Source organism: Hippocampus comes, unplaced genomic scaffold (genome assembly GCF_001891065.2).
Source record: "Hippocampus comes isolate QL1 unplaced genomic scaffold, H_comes_QL1_v1.1 scaffold7, whole genome shotgun sequence".
NCBI classification, from domain to species: domain Eukaryota; kingdom Metazoa; phylum Chordata; class Actinopteri; order Syngnathiformes; family Syngnathidae; genus Hippocampus; species Hippocampus comes.
Genome location: NW_017842060.1, coordinates 7,939,500 through 7,960,268, shown reverse-complemented (window position 1 = coordinate 7,960,268; position 20,769 = coordinate 7,939,500). Strand labels below are relative to the sequence as shown.

The 20,769-nt window shown below is 40.5% G+C and overlaps 1 protein-coding gene and 2 long non-coding RNA genes across 9 annotated transcripts in view; 1 reads left to right on the top strand and 2 right to left on the bottom strand.

The window, feature by feature from the left end:
- The first annotated feature begins 532 nt into the window (after positions 1-532).
- On the top strand, positions 533-13,573 carry LOC109510981 (uncharacterized). Its single transcript, XR_002167221.1, has 3 exons — positions 533-603; positions 12,547-12,555; positions 13,563-13,573. It is a non-coding gene; the product is annotated as an uncharacterized LOC109510981 (long non-coding RNA).
- LOC109510980 (uncharacterized) lies at positions 1,648-8,477 on the bottom strand. The gene is made up of 3 exons (XR_002167220.1): positions 8,005-8,477; positions 2,665-2,862; positions 1,648-2,563 (listed from the first exon to the last, which is right to left on the bottom strand). It is a non-coding gene; the product is annotated as an uncharacterized LOC109510980 (long non-coding RNA).
- A 3,690-nt stretch (positions 13,574-17,263) lies between the features above and the next one.
- plppr2b (phospholipid phosphatase related 2b) overlaps positions 17,264-20,769 on the bottom strand; it is a 46,044-nt gene continuing 42,538 nt past the window's right edge. For all 7 annotated transcript variants that reach the window (XM_019862362.1, XM_019862363.1, XM_019862361.1 and 4 more), the window contains one exon: positions 17,264-20,199. In XM_019862362.1, the coding sequence (XP_019717921.1) occupies positions 20,097-20,199 (103 nt within the window). In that variant the 3' untranslated portion in view covers positions 17,264-20,096. The remainder of the gene's footprint in view (positions 20,200-20,769) is intronic.

Here is a 20,769-nt window from a genome sequence, read left to right as displayed (position 1 = left end):
GCAAGTGGGGCGGCCCGGTGATCGAGTGGTTAGCACATCGACCTGACAATGCAGACGTGCAGGGTTCGATTGCGGCTCCAGCCTCCCTGTGTGGAGTTTGCATGTTCTCCCCGGGCCCGCGTGCGTTTTCTCCGGGTTCTCCGGTTTCCTCCCACACTCCATAAACATGCGTGGCAGGTTAATGGAACACTCTAAATTGTCCCTAGGTGTGAGTGTGAGTGCGGATGGTTGTTCGTCTATGTGTGCCCTAATGGTGCTTAAGAACCAGCCCATCCTGGAGAGAGAAGTACCCTTTGCCTGGAGCCCAGTTAAAAGAATATATATATTTATAAAAGACCACACAAGTCCAATGGGTGTGCAGACTTTTTATATTCACAGTAGCATCCCTTTACCTCCTTTTTAAATAGTCTTACTAACTGTGTGAATGGAAATTGATACCTAATATAAATGGTCGGGTTCCGTTTTTAGTTAGATTCTAGTAGACTTTAATTTTGGCAACACAAACCGGAAGTACGTATCCAGTGAAGATCGCATGGTTTCGTGCTAACTGTAGTCCTCGTTTCTTGTTTTCTTCTTGAGTATATGCCTTGGAAAGCATCGTCTGTGAGTTGAATCCTGTTTAGATTGCACTTACATGATGTCAACACAAACATTTGCTTCAGTTCTAGTATTGGCAATATGCAATATTAGGGACGATTTTCTGTCCATTTTTGCTATGCCACATTAGCGTTTGGGCTATCCATATTAGCATATGGGCTACTGCATGCTAGTTGCAGCTATTTTCAATGCTAAGCATGCATATTTTGGTTATCTCTGTTCTACGCCTATATTGCGTTTTGACATTATTATTGGAAGATAATCCACTATTTTGTGAAGAGTGAACCACAAAGCACTATTTGTTAATTAATTTCGTAGTTATTTAGACGTGTGTATAGGCACACATTTCATCAGCCTTGGTTATTGAGCTGTGCACACAGTCACAACCGCAGTTACATTAAGAAACTGGCGTCTATATACACTGTTATTTGCAAACGGCTTTACAATTAATGTATATTTTCTATATTTTCTGCTGCATTTATTGTACAGTAAGCTAAGCTTATACAAGTTCACATTACAATGTACAGTAATGACACGGAGACATTTATTTTGAACAGTGTTTAATGAAACATCCCCCTTTTGTGTTTCTGTTTCTCTGTACAGTTTTACAACATAAGGAAAAAGATTCTTGGTCTTTTTTTATTGTTCGCTATCTGTCTATCTGTTCACGTCTTCGGACACGGACAAGTAGGGCAGAATATAAATACATCTACGACTGTTTTTCTTGCTAATTGAATCATTTTGACGATGGGTGCCATTTTTTGAGGTGGGGGTTGGGGGGAGGCGGCTTAAGCACTCGCCCCCATAAATCTCTGTGCACATGCCTGCAAATAAGTCAGAAAATTAAATTGATAATCACTGTAGAGAAGAAAAAATGGAACCATAGTAAGATTACTCACCCTTGTGTAGTGTGTAAAGGAAAAGAAGAGGGAGGCTAAAGGCTGTCCTCTTCATGCATCAACATTTGTCTTACAGGAGTGAAAAGAAGGTCGCTGCCTTATCATAAAATGTAAACGACAATAACCATAAAGAGACTAAACACAGCTGACATTGTGATGTCGATTCTGTTCGAATCATTTTATTACTCATGCAGCTTAGCAGTATTGTATTGAGCAGCCATGTACCTTTCTCTGTTGTCTTGACGCATCAGCCCATGTATGTAGTGTGACATACTCACCGAGTGGTTGTGAGAGGTGCACAGCATCGTGTGAAAGGCTCTCTTTCAACATGACAACCCAAAGTGTTTGCACGTGAATGACCATTACATTAAATTGCTAAGCAATCAGTCAACAAAGCCTTTCTAGGCAGTGTATCGATGTCATTGTCTTTGCTTCACTGTTGCCCTCTGACACTGTCCTAGCAAAGAGTCTGCAAATTTGGATGTTGAACTGGGGGAACAAACCCTCCCAGGTCAGCTTAGTGCTAGCTACCGGGTACAACAGAATACGGATAGATTTTAAACTTTACCAAAAGAGGAAAAAACAGCCCGGGTAAGTCCATTGGCCAGTGTATGGTGAGGGATTCTGGAGGCTGAACTAAGTTATTTTAAACTAGCTTTTCCATCAGTTGACACGGTTTCATTAGTGCATCGGCTGAGTACAGTCTTGGTAAATGACGATATGCTTTCAAAAACGTCAATATGAGGCTTGGTAAATAATTTTGGACAAAATAGAATGCCGTTTTTGTGCAAAATCCTACTCCATTCATGCAAAAACAGGCCATCTGAGCTGCTCACCAATAATAGGCTTACAGTCTCTCTCTCACTGTCTCTCCTGGAGGGCACAAGTGACTGAGTAGTCGAAGGTTTGTAATGAACGTGTGACTGGAGCGTTCATCTCTCTGAACTAATAAACCCTGTGGGGAGTTGAGCTTAGTGTTAGGAGGTCGTCGCCGGCAGCGCCTCTCGCAGGAGATGCGCGCAAACTCATTTCCTCTACAGGTGCTAAGAGGGACACGCTTCATAAACCTGGAATGGTGAACCAACACACACACACACACACACACACAAACAGCATTTAAGGGAGGCGGTTTGACTACGATCTGGATTGCGTCATGTTCAAAACTTACCCGCGAGTGTGCCTTTTTTTATTCCGAAGGACCTTTGGTTGACAAAGCCTCCACTCGACTACGCGTATTCTTAAGCAATAACATCCACATCTGTATTATCAACCCAAGAATACACGTGGTCGAGAGTGGAGCCAAGAGGCCCTCGCCCTCATCCTCTTCATCCTCATCCTCTTTTGTGTTGTTGTAAGCAGACAGCACCTATGGGAGGGCACAGAAAAGAGGTAACGTTCACCCTTGAATAACAACGCGCTTTCCTTTCATCATGCGCATTCAGAGCCCAGAAATGTGAGAGCATTTTTTTTTTTTTTAACCCTAACATAAACACATTCAAGTGACAAAATCTTTTTGTACTGCAGTTAAGGAGGGCAGAGAGGTGCTCTTCCATTATCAAATAGATGTCGCTGTGTGTTACACACCGCAGTACAAACATATTCTTCCTCCCCACCCCATCATTGACTTTGCTGCCCCAGGCTCATCCCGTGGAGAATAATGTTGGTACACATTTGCCAATTAGAGAGCAGGACGTGTCAATCTGGCAGCATACGGTGGATGAATGAAAGGGGGGGAGGGAGGCGGGGATTGACGGGGTGTTGCATCAGAACCAAGGAGAGCTCCTGGCATAAAAACTGGTTGACAAACATTACTGATTTTGTTTCTTTCGCCCTTCCACCGCATTAACCTTGCCGCAGTTTACTCTCTTCGCCAGCTCAGGTGGTGCCTTCAGATACGAGTTGAAGTGAAATGAACGGAAATGCCGTTCATCTGTTTCAGTTTTTCCCGAGGGAAAAAAAAATGCTGGACTGTCTATTTAGCATATTGTACTTGACATATGTGACAATGACACAAGTAAATAGAATTAAAAACACTGTCATGGCCTTTGTGCTGCTGTTTGCCAATAGGGAAATACACAGCTGAGCTGTGCTCGACTTGGCCACTTAGGGGCGGTAAAAATCAGACAGACAGTCAGATTAACTGTTAATTGAGATTTCACATCTCCTCTCACTTCATCGGTATGGCACTATTTGTCATTCTTCACAGAGGATGAAGAATAGTTGACTTTGAGGATTGCCTATTTTCTGTCTACATATGTTGCTGCACAGTTTGTGTTCAATCCATCACTAAAAGGGTTGTTGTACCGCAACATAGATGGTATTTAACGTTAGCAGTAAGTTAACAGGGTAAATGGCGAAGGGGAATTATTTCCAAGGGGAAAAGTTGAAATTTGGATTTGAAAAATATCCCTTGTACCACCCATCCTGGAACATTTGTGACACTCGTATATAAAAAATAAAAAAAATCACACGCCACCAAACAAAAATGTCACAAAAAATACATTCATTTGTTTTGAAATCAAGTAATCAAAATTAATTTACTTTTTGAAATGCCATTAATGCATTCCAGTCACCCAACCACCTGTTTTGGTTATGTGTTTTTACAAAGCACTGTATTGCATTCAAAAAACAATAGCAGAAAATAAAGTAGTTTTATAAAGTGTAATTACTGTACACTGGGACTAGCCAAGTCACGACAACCAATTCAAAAACCAGGAGTGGATTGAATCATTTGGAGTCCCAAAGCAAACCTAGTCATGGGTCTCACCAAGTCTGTGCCCTGCCAAGATTTGAATATGAAGTTTGATCAACTAAAGACTGTAAATTAACAAATGTATGTCCTTTTTCTTCACCCAGATCAAGTGCTTAAAATTCCTCTTGCAAATTATGTAACAAGTGAATCATCTCACCACTTTTATTGTCATTGTTAAGAACATTAATCAACATTTAGTACCCTCGAACATTTGATACTCTCATCTCAGTGATAAAAAGCCGCTCTCCACTTCAACTCTGCTGCATCCGGCTTGGCCGACACTGACAGCAGTGCTACTGCTCCTGTCAAGAGTGTCTGGCTCTGCACAATCTATGTCATTGTGAAAATGGGTGAGGACTTTTTTTTTGGTTTTGTTTTATTGATTAAAACAGTTTGTTGTTATTTTAACTCAGCTTCATTGTCCTCGAAATGAGTCAACAGGTTTGTTTCGCTAGCCTCGCTAGCCTACCATACATCGCTAAATTAAAAAAAAAAAATATATATATATATATGAAAATAAAGCAGGGCGAGGCGTTAATAGAGCAGGGCGGACACACACAGCTGGAGATGAATGAGGTACAATGGGCTTCATGTGCAGTACTAAGATGCTTGGGCAAGGGGGAGCAGGACACAAGGTCATTAGGAGGGTGGTTTCACCATCACCCCTAAACATCGGGAGTTGGTTCCCCTCTCCACAAGCAGAGCACTTCAACCCAAGAGCGAGTGACCTGAGAGAGAAGATCATTAAATCCTGGGCGAACTCAACTACCTCCTGCTTGCCAAGGCCAAAGAAAGAAGTACAGTACTTTCAGAATCACGACTGAATGATGTCAACACAGTGCTGACAAGTACCCACACCGAGTAAAACAGAGTAGATATTGAAGAACCTTGGACGGATAAGCAGTTTGGATAATGGATGAATATATGAATATATATATATATCAGGCAATGCAGCTGTGTCTTATGGAAAGCCTGTTTAGCCTAAAACTATTGACCTTCTCCCGGTTAGCATTGCTAGTTGCAGTTTTTGGAAGCAACGCATATATGCAAATCAGCGGGCTCCGGACAAGATGAATTCACAGGGTTTTATAAACTCACTAACACAGCGATAATTTAGCTTACAGGCAAGGTGAGTAAAGAAAGAATTGAACTGAGACATCACTTGATTGTTCTGCTGTGATCTTGACAATACATAGCTAATGCTAATGCTAAATGAGAAAAGAACGTTTTGTTGAATGCATATACAGCAGTACAGTATAAACCACTACACCACATTTCACATTAATCAATACAATAATATTCTTCATCAAAATGATAATTCAAAATAATGAGTCACCATGTGTGTTATACTTTCTCCTTCAATTGTGCTGCTCATTCTGATGTGTGCACCTTGGCCACCTGGAGGCAGATGGATATATTGCACTGGAGACTCAACTCTTCTCTTGCTTTTCCCAGCAGAGCAGTCATATTTGATGTTCTTTGCAGAGGATAAAGGATATATGTATGTGAACCTTGCTGTATGATCTGTCTCCTTGTGTTGCAGGACCATTCCTGTTCAGACACCCTTTACATACAGGGCAACAACACCGCCACATACAGGTAGATGCTAATTGCTAGCTCTGTGCCTATGGAGCTTCCAATTGTATGTTAGCATTCTGCTAGCAGAAGCTATGTGATTTCTTGAAACCCACAAAGTGTAGTTCTCATTGTTTGATGTTAAGTTTGACAGTAACCTTCAGCTGAGGGTGGTTTAAAGCCTCTTTTTGAAAAAAATATCGACAGTTTATATCTTGCAAACTGCCACTGTCTGACACGGAAAAACAGTCCCACACATCCAGTGAAGAATCTTCTGTTACTCATTATGAGGAATCTCACTCACTGTCCTTGTCTGTTCCCCTAACAAGTTAAAAAGAATGTCTTGTTTGCTCGGTAAAGTACTTTGTTGAGGTGTAAAAAGACAACTCTTCATTTAAATGGAATGACATGAGTGTGTTTCATGGCTCCAGTATGACAGCATCATCTGCCTTCCTTCCTATGGGAGAGCAGAGAGAAGGGTTGGGTCGGCGCCGGGGGTTGTGCACGCCTACGTTGACGTCACATGACCTCATCCTGCATCCTCATGATTAGCCTTTCATTTATTGCTGCGCTAACTTTATTTCGCGGCAGGTGGACGACATCTGGTTTTGCCATTTAGGGGGTGGCGGTGGGTGGGAGGTGGAATCAGTTTCCTGAATTGACGTGATTGGAAGTGAACTGGCTACAGCTTGAGGGGCCTTTTTTTCTTTTTTTTAAATCACGATTGCTGTCTCCTGCCACACACCCATTGTATCCATCAACTGGGGCTGGACACCTGTGACATTTTGCATGCGTACAACAGGGAAGCATTGCTGCTTAATTGCTTGGAACTAAAGGCGCCTGGTATAATGATGATCATCATCATTATGATGACACGGTATGGCTGCATATTGGTCCACAACATATGGCACATGGGCCATTTGGGGCACATTAGACCATTTGAGCCGGCCCACAACACAGAAGAAAAAAAAAATTAAAGGCCAGGTCATGGAAAGAAATGATCATAATCTGTGATAAAAAAAAAAAAAAACGTGTCAAATGTGTTTATGAATGGGCCAGGACTGAAATGGACCAATGGGCTGATCTGTAATAGGCACCATACACATGCATATTAATAATATACACATGGTTATCGGTGTCAGCCAACTTTTTAATCACAACACAGACCGTTACTCTATTGCACTTCCCCTATTAGGTCCATGAGCCGATATAGTATGGTTCCAGCAAATAGTCAGCACCTGTTCATGATGATAACTAAGATTTTTATTTTATTTATTTATTTTATTTATTTATTCCCCCAAATATATGTGTTATTGTGGGGGAAAGCAGCCTTTTCCCCCCTGCGTGTTTATTGTGTTTCGGACGAGGAGAATGTTAGTAATCTAAACTCAAGGTGTGACATCACAACTTTCATTTCTCCTAAACCGATTGTCAGCTTGTATCAACTAGCGCATTCCAGTGTTTGTGCGTCCTCAGTAGGGAGTATTCCAATTCTAAGTGATGATTGTTACAAGGACGCCAAGCTACGCTGCGGGCATGGGAAAGTTATACAGCATGACTGAATATGAGCAGAATACAGACTTTAGTATGTAAACCGTTACTACGTTTAAATCCGTCCTAGAAAACTTTTTTTTTAACCATTGCTTTTTCTTAATCTAAAACTTGACAATTTGATTTTGTCTTTTCACTCGTCCAGATTTTATATTAGGATTTGATTTCCATTTTTCCTTAACCTTGTTCCCTTTTTCTTTGCCTCTGTAAGACATGAATGAATGGTACTCATGAACTTCCCTTGTCTAATACAAAATATTTTAGTAAATAGTCCAAAAAACACATCTACTGTATTTATTAATAATTTATTTGTAATTCTCAATTAGTATGAACATTTTTAAAACATTTATTGATAGATTCCCCCCAATTCTTCTACCCAAATCTTTTTTTTTTTTTCTCATGCACTCCCTTCCTTGCTCTTGCTGCATTCTTCCCATCTCGGAGTGCTATTGAGGAGCGCTACTGTTTGCTTCCCATCCAATCAGAACGCACACCCAGAACCTCCCGTGGACCATCTCAGTCATGTTGAAATCCACTTGAAGGATTCTAATGGTGTTGTCATTTATCAGCTGTTGCCATGGGAACCCTCACCTTGGGTCACGAGGAGAAATAAGAAGAGATTTAACTTACCACTCCCGACCGCTTCGGAGAAGAAGCCGCTCCGTTTGTTCCACATTGGATCCATGCCGGAGTGTGTGTAGGTGTTGGGGGGGAGGGCATCCCCTCACCACACCTCCTCCTCTTCTTCTACCCTTCATGCCGTTTCTCTCTGTCTCACGCGCTAAGCGGGAATCACACAACCACTCCTTGTTTTTTTTTTTCCCTCTCCCCCTGCCACAGAGGAGGGAGAGTGAGGGATGGAGGCAGCATGCAACAGCATCAGCATCCCATGCAAGTCAGCTACACAGACCAGTCCAGTCGTCATCCTCCTCCTATTTTTGTTCTCTGCTCCTCCTCTTTCTCCTCCTCTGCTTGCTTGAACAAGGAGGAAATAACCCCAAGAAACAGGATCTTCAAACATCATATGTATGATCAAGAGCTTGCTTACATTTGTATTGATCATGAAATAAATACAGTTAATTAGTGGGGGGGTGAGGGGTAATCACTATATCCTGCCATGAAAAAGAATTTGACACCACCTCCCCTGAAAATCTATATGATGGCCTAAATGAATGTACCACAAACTCTGGTTCCAAAAAACAAAAACTCACTATCCAATAATACCGTTAAAAATAAATGGTTTAGAGATTACAGTTATATAGCTTGAATGTGGGAGGGTACTGAATACAAATGGCGCAGCAAGACGTAGAACGCAGGTGTCAAACTCAAGGCCCCGGAGCCGGATCTGGCCTGCGAAAGCAAATCAAACATGTCAACAGCTATGATGCTTGCTGAAATTTGTACCAAAATTTCAAATTCTCATATGTAATGCAAATTGAGATATTGTAAGCCTTTTCTTGTGACCAAGCCATTTTTCTTGACTTCTTTATATAGTTTCACAGTCATAGCACACAGTCATCCATTTTGGATGGATGTCCACTACTTGTGAATTTGTGTGCGTTCATGTTATTTTGAACAGTAAGATCGCTCTGATGCTGTGGAAGCTCTTTGCGGACCATGACTTGTGCAGTACGTTGTTACAAAAAAAAAAAAAACCCAAACAAACAAAAACAAAGTCAGGAAAAGCCTACTAGAACATCAGATCTTTATTTGGGGTGAACCAGCAGCACCTAAAATATGGTGACAGTGTGCAAAGTCCCGTTCAACATGAGTGCGATTGGTCAATTTTAAACATCGCCACATTCCCAGTGCCAAGAGGGTGTGCACACTTATGCAATAACATCATTTCAGTTGTTTATCTTTGCTTCCTCTCTCATAAAGATTTCCTCTTTTAATTTATACATTATAAGACACATTAATTGTCGAAAAAATTTTGGGATTATTTTTTTAAAAAAAAAAATCTTAAAATCCTGCTCAATCTTTTGACCTGGAATTTGAACAAGGATGTGTTGACTTTTGATATCCACTATAGGTAGAAATGTGAGCGTGGATGGTTGATTGTTTGTATGTTGGTGCCCTGTGATTGACAGCAAAGCACTAAGACTCATGAATTATGATGTGGCAAAGCTTTTACAACTTAATGTGCTCTAAACCTTTAAACAAGCGATTGTCTATTTTCCTCTTTCCCCATTATGTGTTTTTACCCCCTATGGAAAATGTCATTGCCACAACATGACTTATTAATGTTGCATTATTGTCACTTATCGCATAGCGCAAAAGTCCACTTAAAAGGTGGACCCAGAACTATCAGTATAATGTGCAACAATAAGTTACTTTTGTAAGAAGTCATTTTATTTATGTGGGGGAGTTCCTGAATTATGAATCCGCTATTTCACTTACACTGCAGCTGTCGGAAACAACACCGAGGTTTCTCGTGCTCCTTCCCACTGATTGTGTACTCAGAAAATTAAAGTAATAAAAATAGGTGACAAGCTCCAATATACAACTTGACATTTAAAAAGTGTCGTCTTTAAAGCTGAAATGTATTATCATTTGATTTATATATGTGCAATGTTTAAAGCTGCATCCATAATATTTTGAACTCTTTTTACTTAAATGCGTGCAATGTTATAAAAATATTCCATTTTCACTTTCATTTGTCCAATGTATCAAACCACATTATATATTTGTATTTATTGATTGATTTTAACTGCACTATGCACAATGTTTAAAGCTATTGTTATCATTTTCTTAGTTTTCTTTTAGTTGTATAGTTTGTGCAAATGTATATTATGTTAATACTTGTATCTTTTTTTTCTTAATTTATGCAACATGTTTAAAGCTACATTAAGTGATAATATTACTTAAATAGTTTGACCATTCCCCCCTAAAAACGAAGTTTCCCTTTTTTAACATGAATGTCTACAATGTTCAAAACTATATTATGTTTTCGTTTTTGTCTTTAAAAAAATATATTTTGATGTATTCAGTTAAAAAAATACTTTGTGTTGTACAGTATGAATACCTTCAGCAATAAATTGACTTTTCAAGTACCTTTTTAGCCTTTTTCTTCTTAAATGCGTACATTTTTCAAGCTACGTGTAAAACGTAAACATTTAATAATATTTAACTTCAATACAAATACTGTTGGGCGGCACTGTGGACAACTGGTTAGCATGTCGGCCTCACAGTACAGACTTGCAGGGTTCGATTCTGGCTCCGGCCTTCCTGTATGGAGTTTGTATGTTCTCCCCGTGCCTGTGTGGGTTTTCTCCGGGTACTCCGGTTTCTTCTCACATTCCAAAAACATGCATGACAGGTTAATGGAACACTCTGAATTGTCCCGAGGTATCAGTGTGAGCGTGAATGGTCGTTTGTCTATGTGTGCACTTCGATTGTCTGGCAACCAGTTCAGGGTGTACCCCGCCTATTGCCCGATGAGGGCGGGGATAGGCTCTAGCAAGCCCGTGACCCTCGTGAGGATAAGCGGATTGGAAAATGGATGAATGGACGAATACTGTCTAAATAATCATTAATTTAAAAAACTCACAATAAAGTCATAACTTAACCTTTAAACATATGTACAATCTTTCAATAATTGCTTTCACTTCATTCTCATGTCAATTAAAAAAAAAATGTCTTTGTTTAATAATGGCAATGAGGAAAAAAAATGAAAAAAATGGAGGTCTTTTCTCAAAGCCTTTGACATAGAAACCTCCTATGTGGTGTCCTGCCAGCCATTCGGCTTAAACCCATGAAAGAGTGCAGTGGGAGTTGTGTGTGTTCTAAATGATGCGCCCTGTAGGGTATGCGTGTGTGTGTATGTTTGCTCCTGTGTGGATGTGTGTGTGCGTGCATACTCCTAATCCATTCTCCTGGGACGTCTGTATCCGCTTGATGGTCTTCCTGAGCAGACATGCTGGATGCGATTGCCGCTAAGGCTCCTTGATAATCCTCCACTCATCTGGTGGCCTGGAAAGGACAGGCACCTCCAAAACGACTCTGTGTGTGTGTGTGTGTGTGTGTGTGTGTGTGTGTGTGTGTGTGTGTGTGTGTGTGTGTGTGTGTGTGTGTGTGTGCGCGCAGTGGCGGTCCTAGTTTAAATGGCATCCTGTGTTTTCTTTGAATATATTGATTCGTAAATAAGCCTGCCTGCAACCCCAGCTCATTTCTCTTCATCTTTTTTCGTAAATGTTTACCTGATGGCTTTGACTTTTTCCTCTTCATATTTATGATAAGTGTAACTTACATTTCCCAACATTCCCAAAGAAACTCCAGCCCCTCCCGCCGTCCCTTCCACAGGGGGCGACTCCACAAGGGCACACACATTTCCCATACTTGTCAAAACATTACACAACTGAAAACAACCTGCTGTAGGATTTGTTCATTTTTTTAACTGGATGAGGGGGGGGGAATCATTTTTATTTTGGTGTTGTCACCTTTAAAGCAATGAAGATCTGCACACAAATGGTGCAGAAAATACGTAGCCAGATAATGTAAAAACCCTCACAAACATCTTTTCTTCATCCTCTGCAAAGACTACTAGTACCAGTAGTCCTGCCTTACTGAGACACTGAGAGAGAAGGCTGCTACCAGGTGGCCAAGACGCATAGGGAAGAAGCTACAAAAAAAGCTACATAGAAAGGTTTTCTTGTGCAATGGCATGGCATGTCGGCCTAGCAGAGTCACCTTTTGTTGAAGAGATAACGTGGGGGTGTGGTTTCTTCGGAAATGACGGGAAATGCGAGTTACCCTAACCGTAAACATGGAGAGGAAAAGGTCAACGCCATTAGAAAAATAAGCAAATGATGCCTCCCTGTTGATATTTCAGTATATTCTCATTTTCAAGAAAGTATAGTCCCCTCCAAAAGTACTGGACCGGCAATGTCAATGTATTTGTTTTTGTTGGAGAGACTGAAGACATTTTGATTTCTGACCAAAAGATGAATATGAGATAAAAGTTCAGAATTCATGAGGCCACGCACTTTTCAAGTGAGCAAAAGTATTAAAACGGATATTATTAAATTGACTTAAAGTAAATAAGATTGAATATTTGGTGGCATAGCCTTTACTTGCAAGAGCTGCATAAAGCCTGTGAGTTATTGACTTCACCAGACTGTTGCATTTTTCATTTGAAATGCTTTTCCAGGCCTTTACTGCAGTCTCTTTCAGTTCTTGTTTGTTTCTGGCGCTTTCTTCCTTCAGTATCCTCTTCGGGAGGTAAAATGCATGCTCTGTTGGGTTAAGGTCTGGTGATTGACTTGGCCAATCGAAGACCTTCCGCTTTTTCTCTCTTCGGAAGACCTTTGTTATGTTGGCAGTGTGTCTGGTGTCACTACGTTGTTGCATGATGAAACTTCTCACGATTAGTTTGGATGCATTTCTTTCCTGTAAATTGCCAGATAAAATGGTTTTGGAGACTTGACAATTCATTCTTTTGCTACCATCACGAGTTGCATCAGTGAATGAGCCCGTTCCATGAACAACCTTGCAACCCCAAGCCACGACATTACCTCCATCATGCTTCACAGAGGAGCTTGTGTGTTTTAGTTCCAAAGCGGATCCTTTCTTTCTTCATACTTTGAACTTTCCATCACTTTGGTAGAAGTTAATCTTCATCTCATCAGTCCAAAAAAGGTGGTTTCAAAACTTTTGTGGCTCATCTTTTGTGGTAAAGCATGTATATTTTTTTCTCTCAAACTCTTCTTTGAACAATGGGATTGTGATACCTTCACCCCTGCCCTGTCAGGGTTGGCCGTGATGTCACTGACTGTTGTCTTTGGGTGTTTCTTCACAGCGCTCACAATGTTTTTTCATCACCTGCTGTTGGTACCCTTGGCTGACCTGTTCGGAGGCTGTTTCTCAGTAGTTTCTTTCTTTGATATGACATTCCAAATTGTTGTCTTGGATGTGCCCACTGTTTGTGCAATAGCCCTTATGTTTAAGCAATCAATCCAAAAGGCACCTAGAGCAACGAGAAACACCCGTCAGTCATAAATTCCAATACTTCTGCAGACTCGGATGTGTTCTGTCCTGAGTTATTTAACACATTGAAATGTAAATACCGTGAAATAAAAGATGGAATTCTGAACTTTTGTCTCATATTCATCTTTTGATCTGAAATCAAAATGTCTTTGGTCTCCGACAAAAACAATGGAATTGACCTTGCCATTCCAATACTTTTGGAGGGGACTGAAAAATATCCACTCTCGTGTGTGTGTGTGTGTGTGTGTGTGTGTGTAGCTATAGTTTGAAGTGAAGTACATCATGAGACTCTGTGTGTGTGTGTGTTTGTGTGTGTGTGTGTGTGTGTGTGTGTGTGTGTGTGTGTGTGTGTGTGTGTGTGTGTGTGTGTGTGAGAGAGAGAGAGCGTTAGAGAGAGACTTGGCCACAAATGACCCGCACAAGAGCAGAACTGGCTTCTGTCATGATATTTTCGGCTAAACCACAACAGTACAATGATTGTCATTTGTCTCGCTTGTCTCAAAAGACAAACAGCAGACAATAAAGTTTAAATGTGACATTTGTGGGCCTGAGATGCGAATAAAAAAAAAAAAGGAGCTTATTTCCTCTAGTAAGCAATCGTAGTCTCCAAGTCACACAGATGCATACACGCACAGAAATACAGAGCGTTAATGGTTTCCTAATTGTGAGAGGCAGACCATTGAGAATAATCAGCAGAGTGCAGCGCGCTGAACACGATATTAGTCATCGGCTGTGACGTACGCAACGACGCAACCTACTCAAGCACTTCAACATGACTTTCCAGAGCATACGAGCACATTGTGTATTTTCATCAACAAACATACTTCCAGCCTTAATGTTTTTGCACTTGCCGGAAGTTCACATTGGAATGGAGGTACATTATGTAAAAAAATGTGACCGTCATCTGTTGTTAGTACATTTTCTTCTTATCACCAAGGCAATAGCGAATTGTCTTTTTTTTTTTTTTTTTTTTTAGTCTTCGTGGACCAGGCAGGGCAGCACTCATGTTCCCGCTAATGTCAGTGCTAACCTATCGATGTAGAGTGTTGCACAGACTAGAGCTTGTATACGTAAATAATGACACAATTTATGTTTTTAAGATGATGTGACAAGTTAAAGTAGTTCCTGCTCCTTACTGCTAATTTAAATGTCATAAATTATGAAAATGTAAGGGGAGTGAAGAAAGGGGGAAATATTTATTACTGTTGCTTTAAAAATGACAAATACTGCAAGCATAAACAGGTTAGGTCGGAAAACATTCTTTAAAAGACACACATATTAATATTTTTGTCCTGCTTCTCTACATACACATTTGCATTCAATACCAATATTTATGACTTTTAAAGCAAAAGTATAAACTACTTTATGATTTAAAGTATCTTTTCTCCTTTTGCATCTGGCCTCTTTGTGATTTAAAACAGGTCAGATTTTTCTCCCTTTACATTTACAATCCTGAATTTTCAAGTAAGAGCAAGGAATTAACTTCTCCCACTATACTCCATGTCGATTAGTGACATTTTTTTAACTTTGAAAGTGACATTTAAAGTCCCCAAAACAAATCTACAAATCTAAAAGCCGTATTAGGGAAGAAAGAAAAGTTTAACTTTAAAACACAAAATTTTAAAACGCACGTGAGTGCTAGGGGGTTGTTACTTAGTGTAACTTCAAAGTCACACAAATCGCACATTTAATTCTGTGGTTGGGGCGAATTTGTTTTAATTGTTGAAAAATCCGAAATGTAAGTGGAGTGTTAAGGAAGACAAAAATGTTGCCAACTGTAGCCTTGAAAGTCTCGAGTGTTATAAATGTAACCTGCAGTGATATTGGTCATTGTTTGCAGTGCATAAAGAATATATGCCTGTGAGTACTGTTATATTATCTGTCTACATGTGTTGCTCTACCGCTTGTGCTCCAACATTCATTGTGGAAAAGGTTATAACACCGCAGAACTGATGTTATTCAGAACTGTGTTTTGCATTATTTGTTCGCAATACGCTACAAGAACTTTAAAGGTCACAAATATTGCAAATATAAGTGGAGGGCTTTGTCCAGCCAAATATACAGTACTTATGCTGGCTTTAATAGCCCAACGTTTTCAAAGTTTAAAAGTGTGGAGTGCTGGGGAGGCGAAAAGTTAGTGAGCGTCGCTTTAAAAATCACTACGATGGTAAATAATGCTGCTTCACCTAAAATGCGAGTGAGGCATGGTCTAATTGGCAAAGAAAGGAGCTTTTTGTTGCTGCTCGCTGGATTGGGAAGCGGGCGACTGGCAATCAGGTGGAGAAATTGTGTGTTGTGTGTCAATGTTAACAAGAGAGACAAATAGGACGCACAAATAGGAACAGGGAGAGAGAGTGAGAAAGAGAAAGCGAGCGCAAAGCAGGTGCATCACTAATGGCTTTTTAAAAAGGTTACAGCGCAGAGCTCTTCTTTTCTAATGGGGCTCCGGCTGTGCTCGAGAAGCAATTTCCGGAAAAGATAATGTTGTCGAGAGAGTGCACAGTGTTCTGTGTGAGCGTGTTTGTGTTGTCGCTTACAAAGAGTGACAAACACAACACACAAAGACTCGGAGTCGGATTTGGAGAGAAAGAGAGCGATTGGCTGTCGACCTTTCAAAGTAATGATGCCATCATGTTACATTAGCTTGGTGACTAATGCTCAAAGTGGATAAGTGAAGGTTACTGGTGGAATTTTTTTTTGTTTTAATGCTCTTTTCTTCCTTTTGCACAGATGGAAAAATGCGAAAGTTTGCTTTTCTAATATGACAAGTGCCCCGTTCCATGTTGGGCTGTCCGTAAGATACTGTATATCAAACACTGCCACCTGCTGGTTACAGGCACTCGTGACACAAGTTCTGAAAAAGCCTGAGCATTTTTGTGTTGGCCACTAAAAGGCGGTATTTCATCACTGACAAAAATAATCGCCACACATTAAAATGAGCACAAGATCAGGCCAAAATACAATTAAGCATACATATGTCTTTTTATGCACACAAAGAATATTAATATTATCTTGTTCCGCATCAGCTTTTGTGTGTTAAATATATTAAAGGTGACAAAATGTCAAAGTGGCCTTCTTTGATACAAATTTGGACACCCCTGTGCCGTGGCATAAATAATGTCCTTGTACATTAACATAATTACAAGCCAAGTAAGTCGTCCAAAAAAGAAACACCTTACCCTTTAATCTTTTTTTTTTTAACATGAAAGCGCAGTCCAGATGCTACGTGACCTGAAAAGAAAAAGAAGTCGGTTGATGGGAAGAACGCATGCCTCACCGGTGATAAAAAAAAAAAAAAAAATAGTTAACAACTTCAATGAACAAACAAATAAACAAAGGCATCCTCGCTAACAAACAACTTACCACTAGTGGATACTCTCGTACACACTCTGCAGTTCCTATCTGGGCAAAAACACTCAGCAGCCACTTCGTTAAACACAATCTATAGAAAATCAGTTTTTAAGAAATTGGCTACTGCATGTCTTATGTCATTCTTGTATTGGACATAGTGTGTGTGTGTGTGTTTGACATTGTAAGCAACAACATTCCATTTTGTAGTAACTGTGGTTTATTTTGGTAAATACAAAACATACATTTAACATGAAAATAGCATAATTCGGACTTGACCGTGTCCTTTCACCTTCTCTTTTGCTTGAAAAATTACAGATGGAACAGTTAAATATACTGTAAGTCATTTGCGAGGTAAAATATAATGAGCATCCTCTGATGTGCTATCACAAGTTGTTGGTTTGGTTGTCTGTCTCTCTAGGTGCCCTGCGACTGACTGGCAACCAGTTCAGGGAGTAGTCTGCTTTCCGCCCGAGGTCAGCTGGGATAGGCGCCAGCAACTCCCCGCAACCCTGTTCAGGATAAGCTTTGTTGAAAATGGATGGATGGATGTTGGTTTTTTTTCTTATTGGTGTTGGACTGGGTTGGTCTTGGCAAGGGTCCTTCAAAGAAAGGGCCATAAAGAGATCAGTTCCACACAGGAGTATCATTACGGCAACACGTTGTATTAGTTCAACTTAAGCGACACAGGTTGCCAAAGCAACAATGGTGCTGTCATTCCAAATGTTCATGAATACTTGTACACACAAACACACTCACATAATAAAAAAAAAAAAAAAACATGAATGATATCCATCCATCCATTTTCTAGACCGTCGTCCTCATTAGGTTTTGCAGATCACTGGAGCCGATCCCAGTTGAATTTGGTGGGGCATAGCGTGGACAGTTCTACCAGTCAATCGAAGAGCACATTTAGACAAACACAGTTAGTCCTTTTGATTGTGAGCAGACGCAAAAACAGGCACACTCAGGCGCGCGCGCACACACACACACACACACACACACCCACACACACACACACACGCACGCCCCTCGCTGTAGACATAATCATATAAGCGTATAGCGTTAAGTGTAAGAAAACCTTTCATTGACTGTACAAAACAGCTAGTTGACATTGCCTCGAAATTCCGAGCCACTGGTTTCTATATGCTGGAATGAAGCCGGAACAAAATGAACGGGACGTCAATAAGAGATCTGCAACAACAAATATTAGAGTATGACAGGCAGGAGTTCCTGCCAATCGGACGACCCTCCAAAAAGTATCAAAAGAGAAACGTCAGTTCACACACACATGAAAATATATTTTCTTAGCCTAATAGCATAATTGCCAAAGTCAATTTAAATTATATAAAAAGACCAATGCACACACTCAAAACTGTTTTTGTTCCCTTTATGTCTACATATATTGTCAGTCATACTGGTCATCCACAAAGGCTGAGTTGAGGCAAGTGGACTCTTTTTCATTGTTGAATGTGGTTTTTTTTTCATGTTTCCTGAAAATGTTTGAATATGCCTTTAGCAACTATGCTATTACGCTTAAGATTTGTGGAGTATAAATGTCCCTTCTGTCACATCACTCAGTGCACGACACAATAACAACATGACAGATTGCCAAATGCTAAATCTGTGCTATAATTGACAAACGTGCTTTCTGCTCTCTTTTATGTAAGCCCCTTTGACACACTGCCAGTAAAAGAAGGTATGTTTTCTCACCCTTTTCCTGTCCCGCCATTCTCTTTAAACAGCACAGGAACAATATAGATCGGATGAAAGGTGACCGGGACATTTTCTGACTTGGGAGGTAGTATCAGAGCTGTAACAGAGGCGGGATGGTGACTGCGTGTAAGGGAAAACTGGAAAAGCTAAACTGAATTCAGTTTCACTTTCCCCACAATGTCTCGTTGAATTGCCATCTAAGACCACCTTCACCGGTTTCTGTGCTTTCAGAGCAAAGGCGGCAAATGACTAATGTGACACCTGTTATGGCTCTGATGCGGCCAATTTTGCAGGATCTCTGTGTGAAAGAGGCTTTATGGCAGTGATGTCCATTTGATTGATGTTGACAAGAAGTCACTGATACACAGTGTACTTAAAGTCTCTATAATGAAAGATAATACTGTGAAAATTGTTTTAAAGCTAATTAGTAGATACTGAAGAATTTTTATTTGCTTGGTCTTTTTTTGGGGGCAGGGCATCCCCTCTATCCAACACTATCCCGCTAAGGACCCATCAATCCTAACATCAATTAAACATTCACTAAAATGTGAACGTCCAAATGCCATAGAAAATATTTTTTCATCACAAATATTCATAACCGGTCAAAAGCAGTAATTTAGTCAAGGGTTGGAAACTTCTGATCAGAGGAATGTGCTTCCCAGAGCTCGACATGAGAAAAGGGTGCGAGAGCTTGAAATGCTGCGTGCGTCATATTTATGAGATACGTCAGTCACATCAAAATTCTGAAGATAGGGAGGAATTATTGATTAAGTAGCCTATGTTTGTTTTATTAGTGCACCTGGTCGCATATGTAGCTACAGAATGCACTTTTTAAAGATGTTAAGACACACCGGTAATGGAAATTATTTTTACTGCTAACTTAACAGAACTTATTTTATCAACAAGGTCAAACACAAGTGTTAGAACAAATCTGAAAATTTGAAAATGCCAGCGACATCTACTGACACTCTTTCACTCAATGTCAGAAGGTGAAAGTATATGAAAGTATATATACCTGTTGCCACTGATAAAACAGCGTAATAGCGCTGAGCTCAGATAAACTAGATTACACATTGGGATGACATCATCATTATTTCAGTATACTTTTTGTGATTTTTTTTTTTTTTTCTGTTTGGTGGTGTGATGTTTGGTTTTGCTCATGTAAAATTGGCTCAATAAACGTTGGGAAACACTGCTTTTGAGGACAGAAACATTGCTTGTACTGTGTATTTGTTGACTCCGAAACATCTCTTTCCACACTGAATTGTCCTGAGTGTTAGAAAAGCATCTCCAGTGGACGATCCACTGATCTTATTAGGCTTCTCTCCCGGTCCTCAAAGTGTCTGCTCCACTAAGTTTTGATCAGAGTGACAAACTTGTTGTGGAGTTCTGGCGGGGACATGGGGGGGCGGAGTATTGCTTCAACACAGCTGGCTTGAACGAGCCTTACCTCGGCTCATTTTGCTCCCGAGAGAGGAGAGGAAAAAAAGTACTAACAAGACAGAAGTGGGGCGGCTGGTCGCCTCCTTGTGACAGCTCGGCAAGCCGGCCACCCGCTCATGCCGCCGTTCTGTCCGTGGACCTTCACACCTGTGTGGATTTCACCCGGCGGAGAGGGAGTCGCCCCCCGTGGTGGGCGGGACAGGGCTGGGTGGCGCCGTCGTCAGACCGGTCTAGACTGAGCTGGTGAGGCACCTCCGCAAGGGGTGGTGAACGGGGGTGGGGTCCGGGATTGGCTGATCGTCATGTGATCTCAGAATATGGTAACCCTGGAGCCTAAGGCGGAAGAAGATGGGGGGAGGCACCGAGAGTGTAAAATGGTAGGATCTTATTCACTCACGGCAAGGCATCTTTATAGCGCAGTTCACACACAAAGTAACTCAATGTGTGTCGCATAATTAAAAGTACATTAAAAAGCATTTACAAACAACAGAGTTCAAGACATTTAAAAGCAAAGCAAAGAAATTTAAAGTACCGTATTAAAATTGTTATAGTTGCCAAAAATTTTACACCTGGAGCTAATCTCACTTTTGTTGGCATCTTTTAACAGTTGCCTGCACCATAACCGCTAAATGCTGCTTCACCATGTTTGCCTTGAACTAACTGATGTGAGTGTGCAGACCTCAAAGTTGTACTGGATTTATATGCTATCACAAATTTTTTAATGTACTGTACTTTTAGGGCCGTAAAAACTGTAAATTATTTCTTAACGTGGTTGGACACAAATGGAGAAAACTACCGTAACAGTAAATATAAGGATAGGTCAGGTTATTTCATTAATTTGGAAAATCAAGTTTACAATTTTGAGGGGTCTGTAGACCCTCTGAGAGATGGATTTCAAAAAAA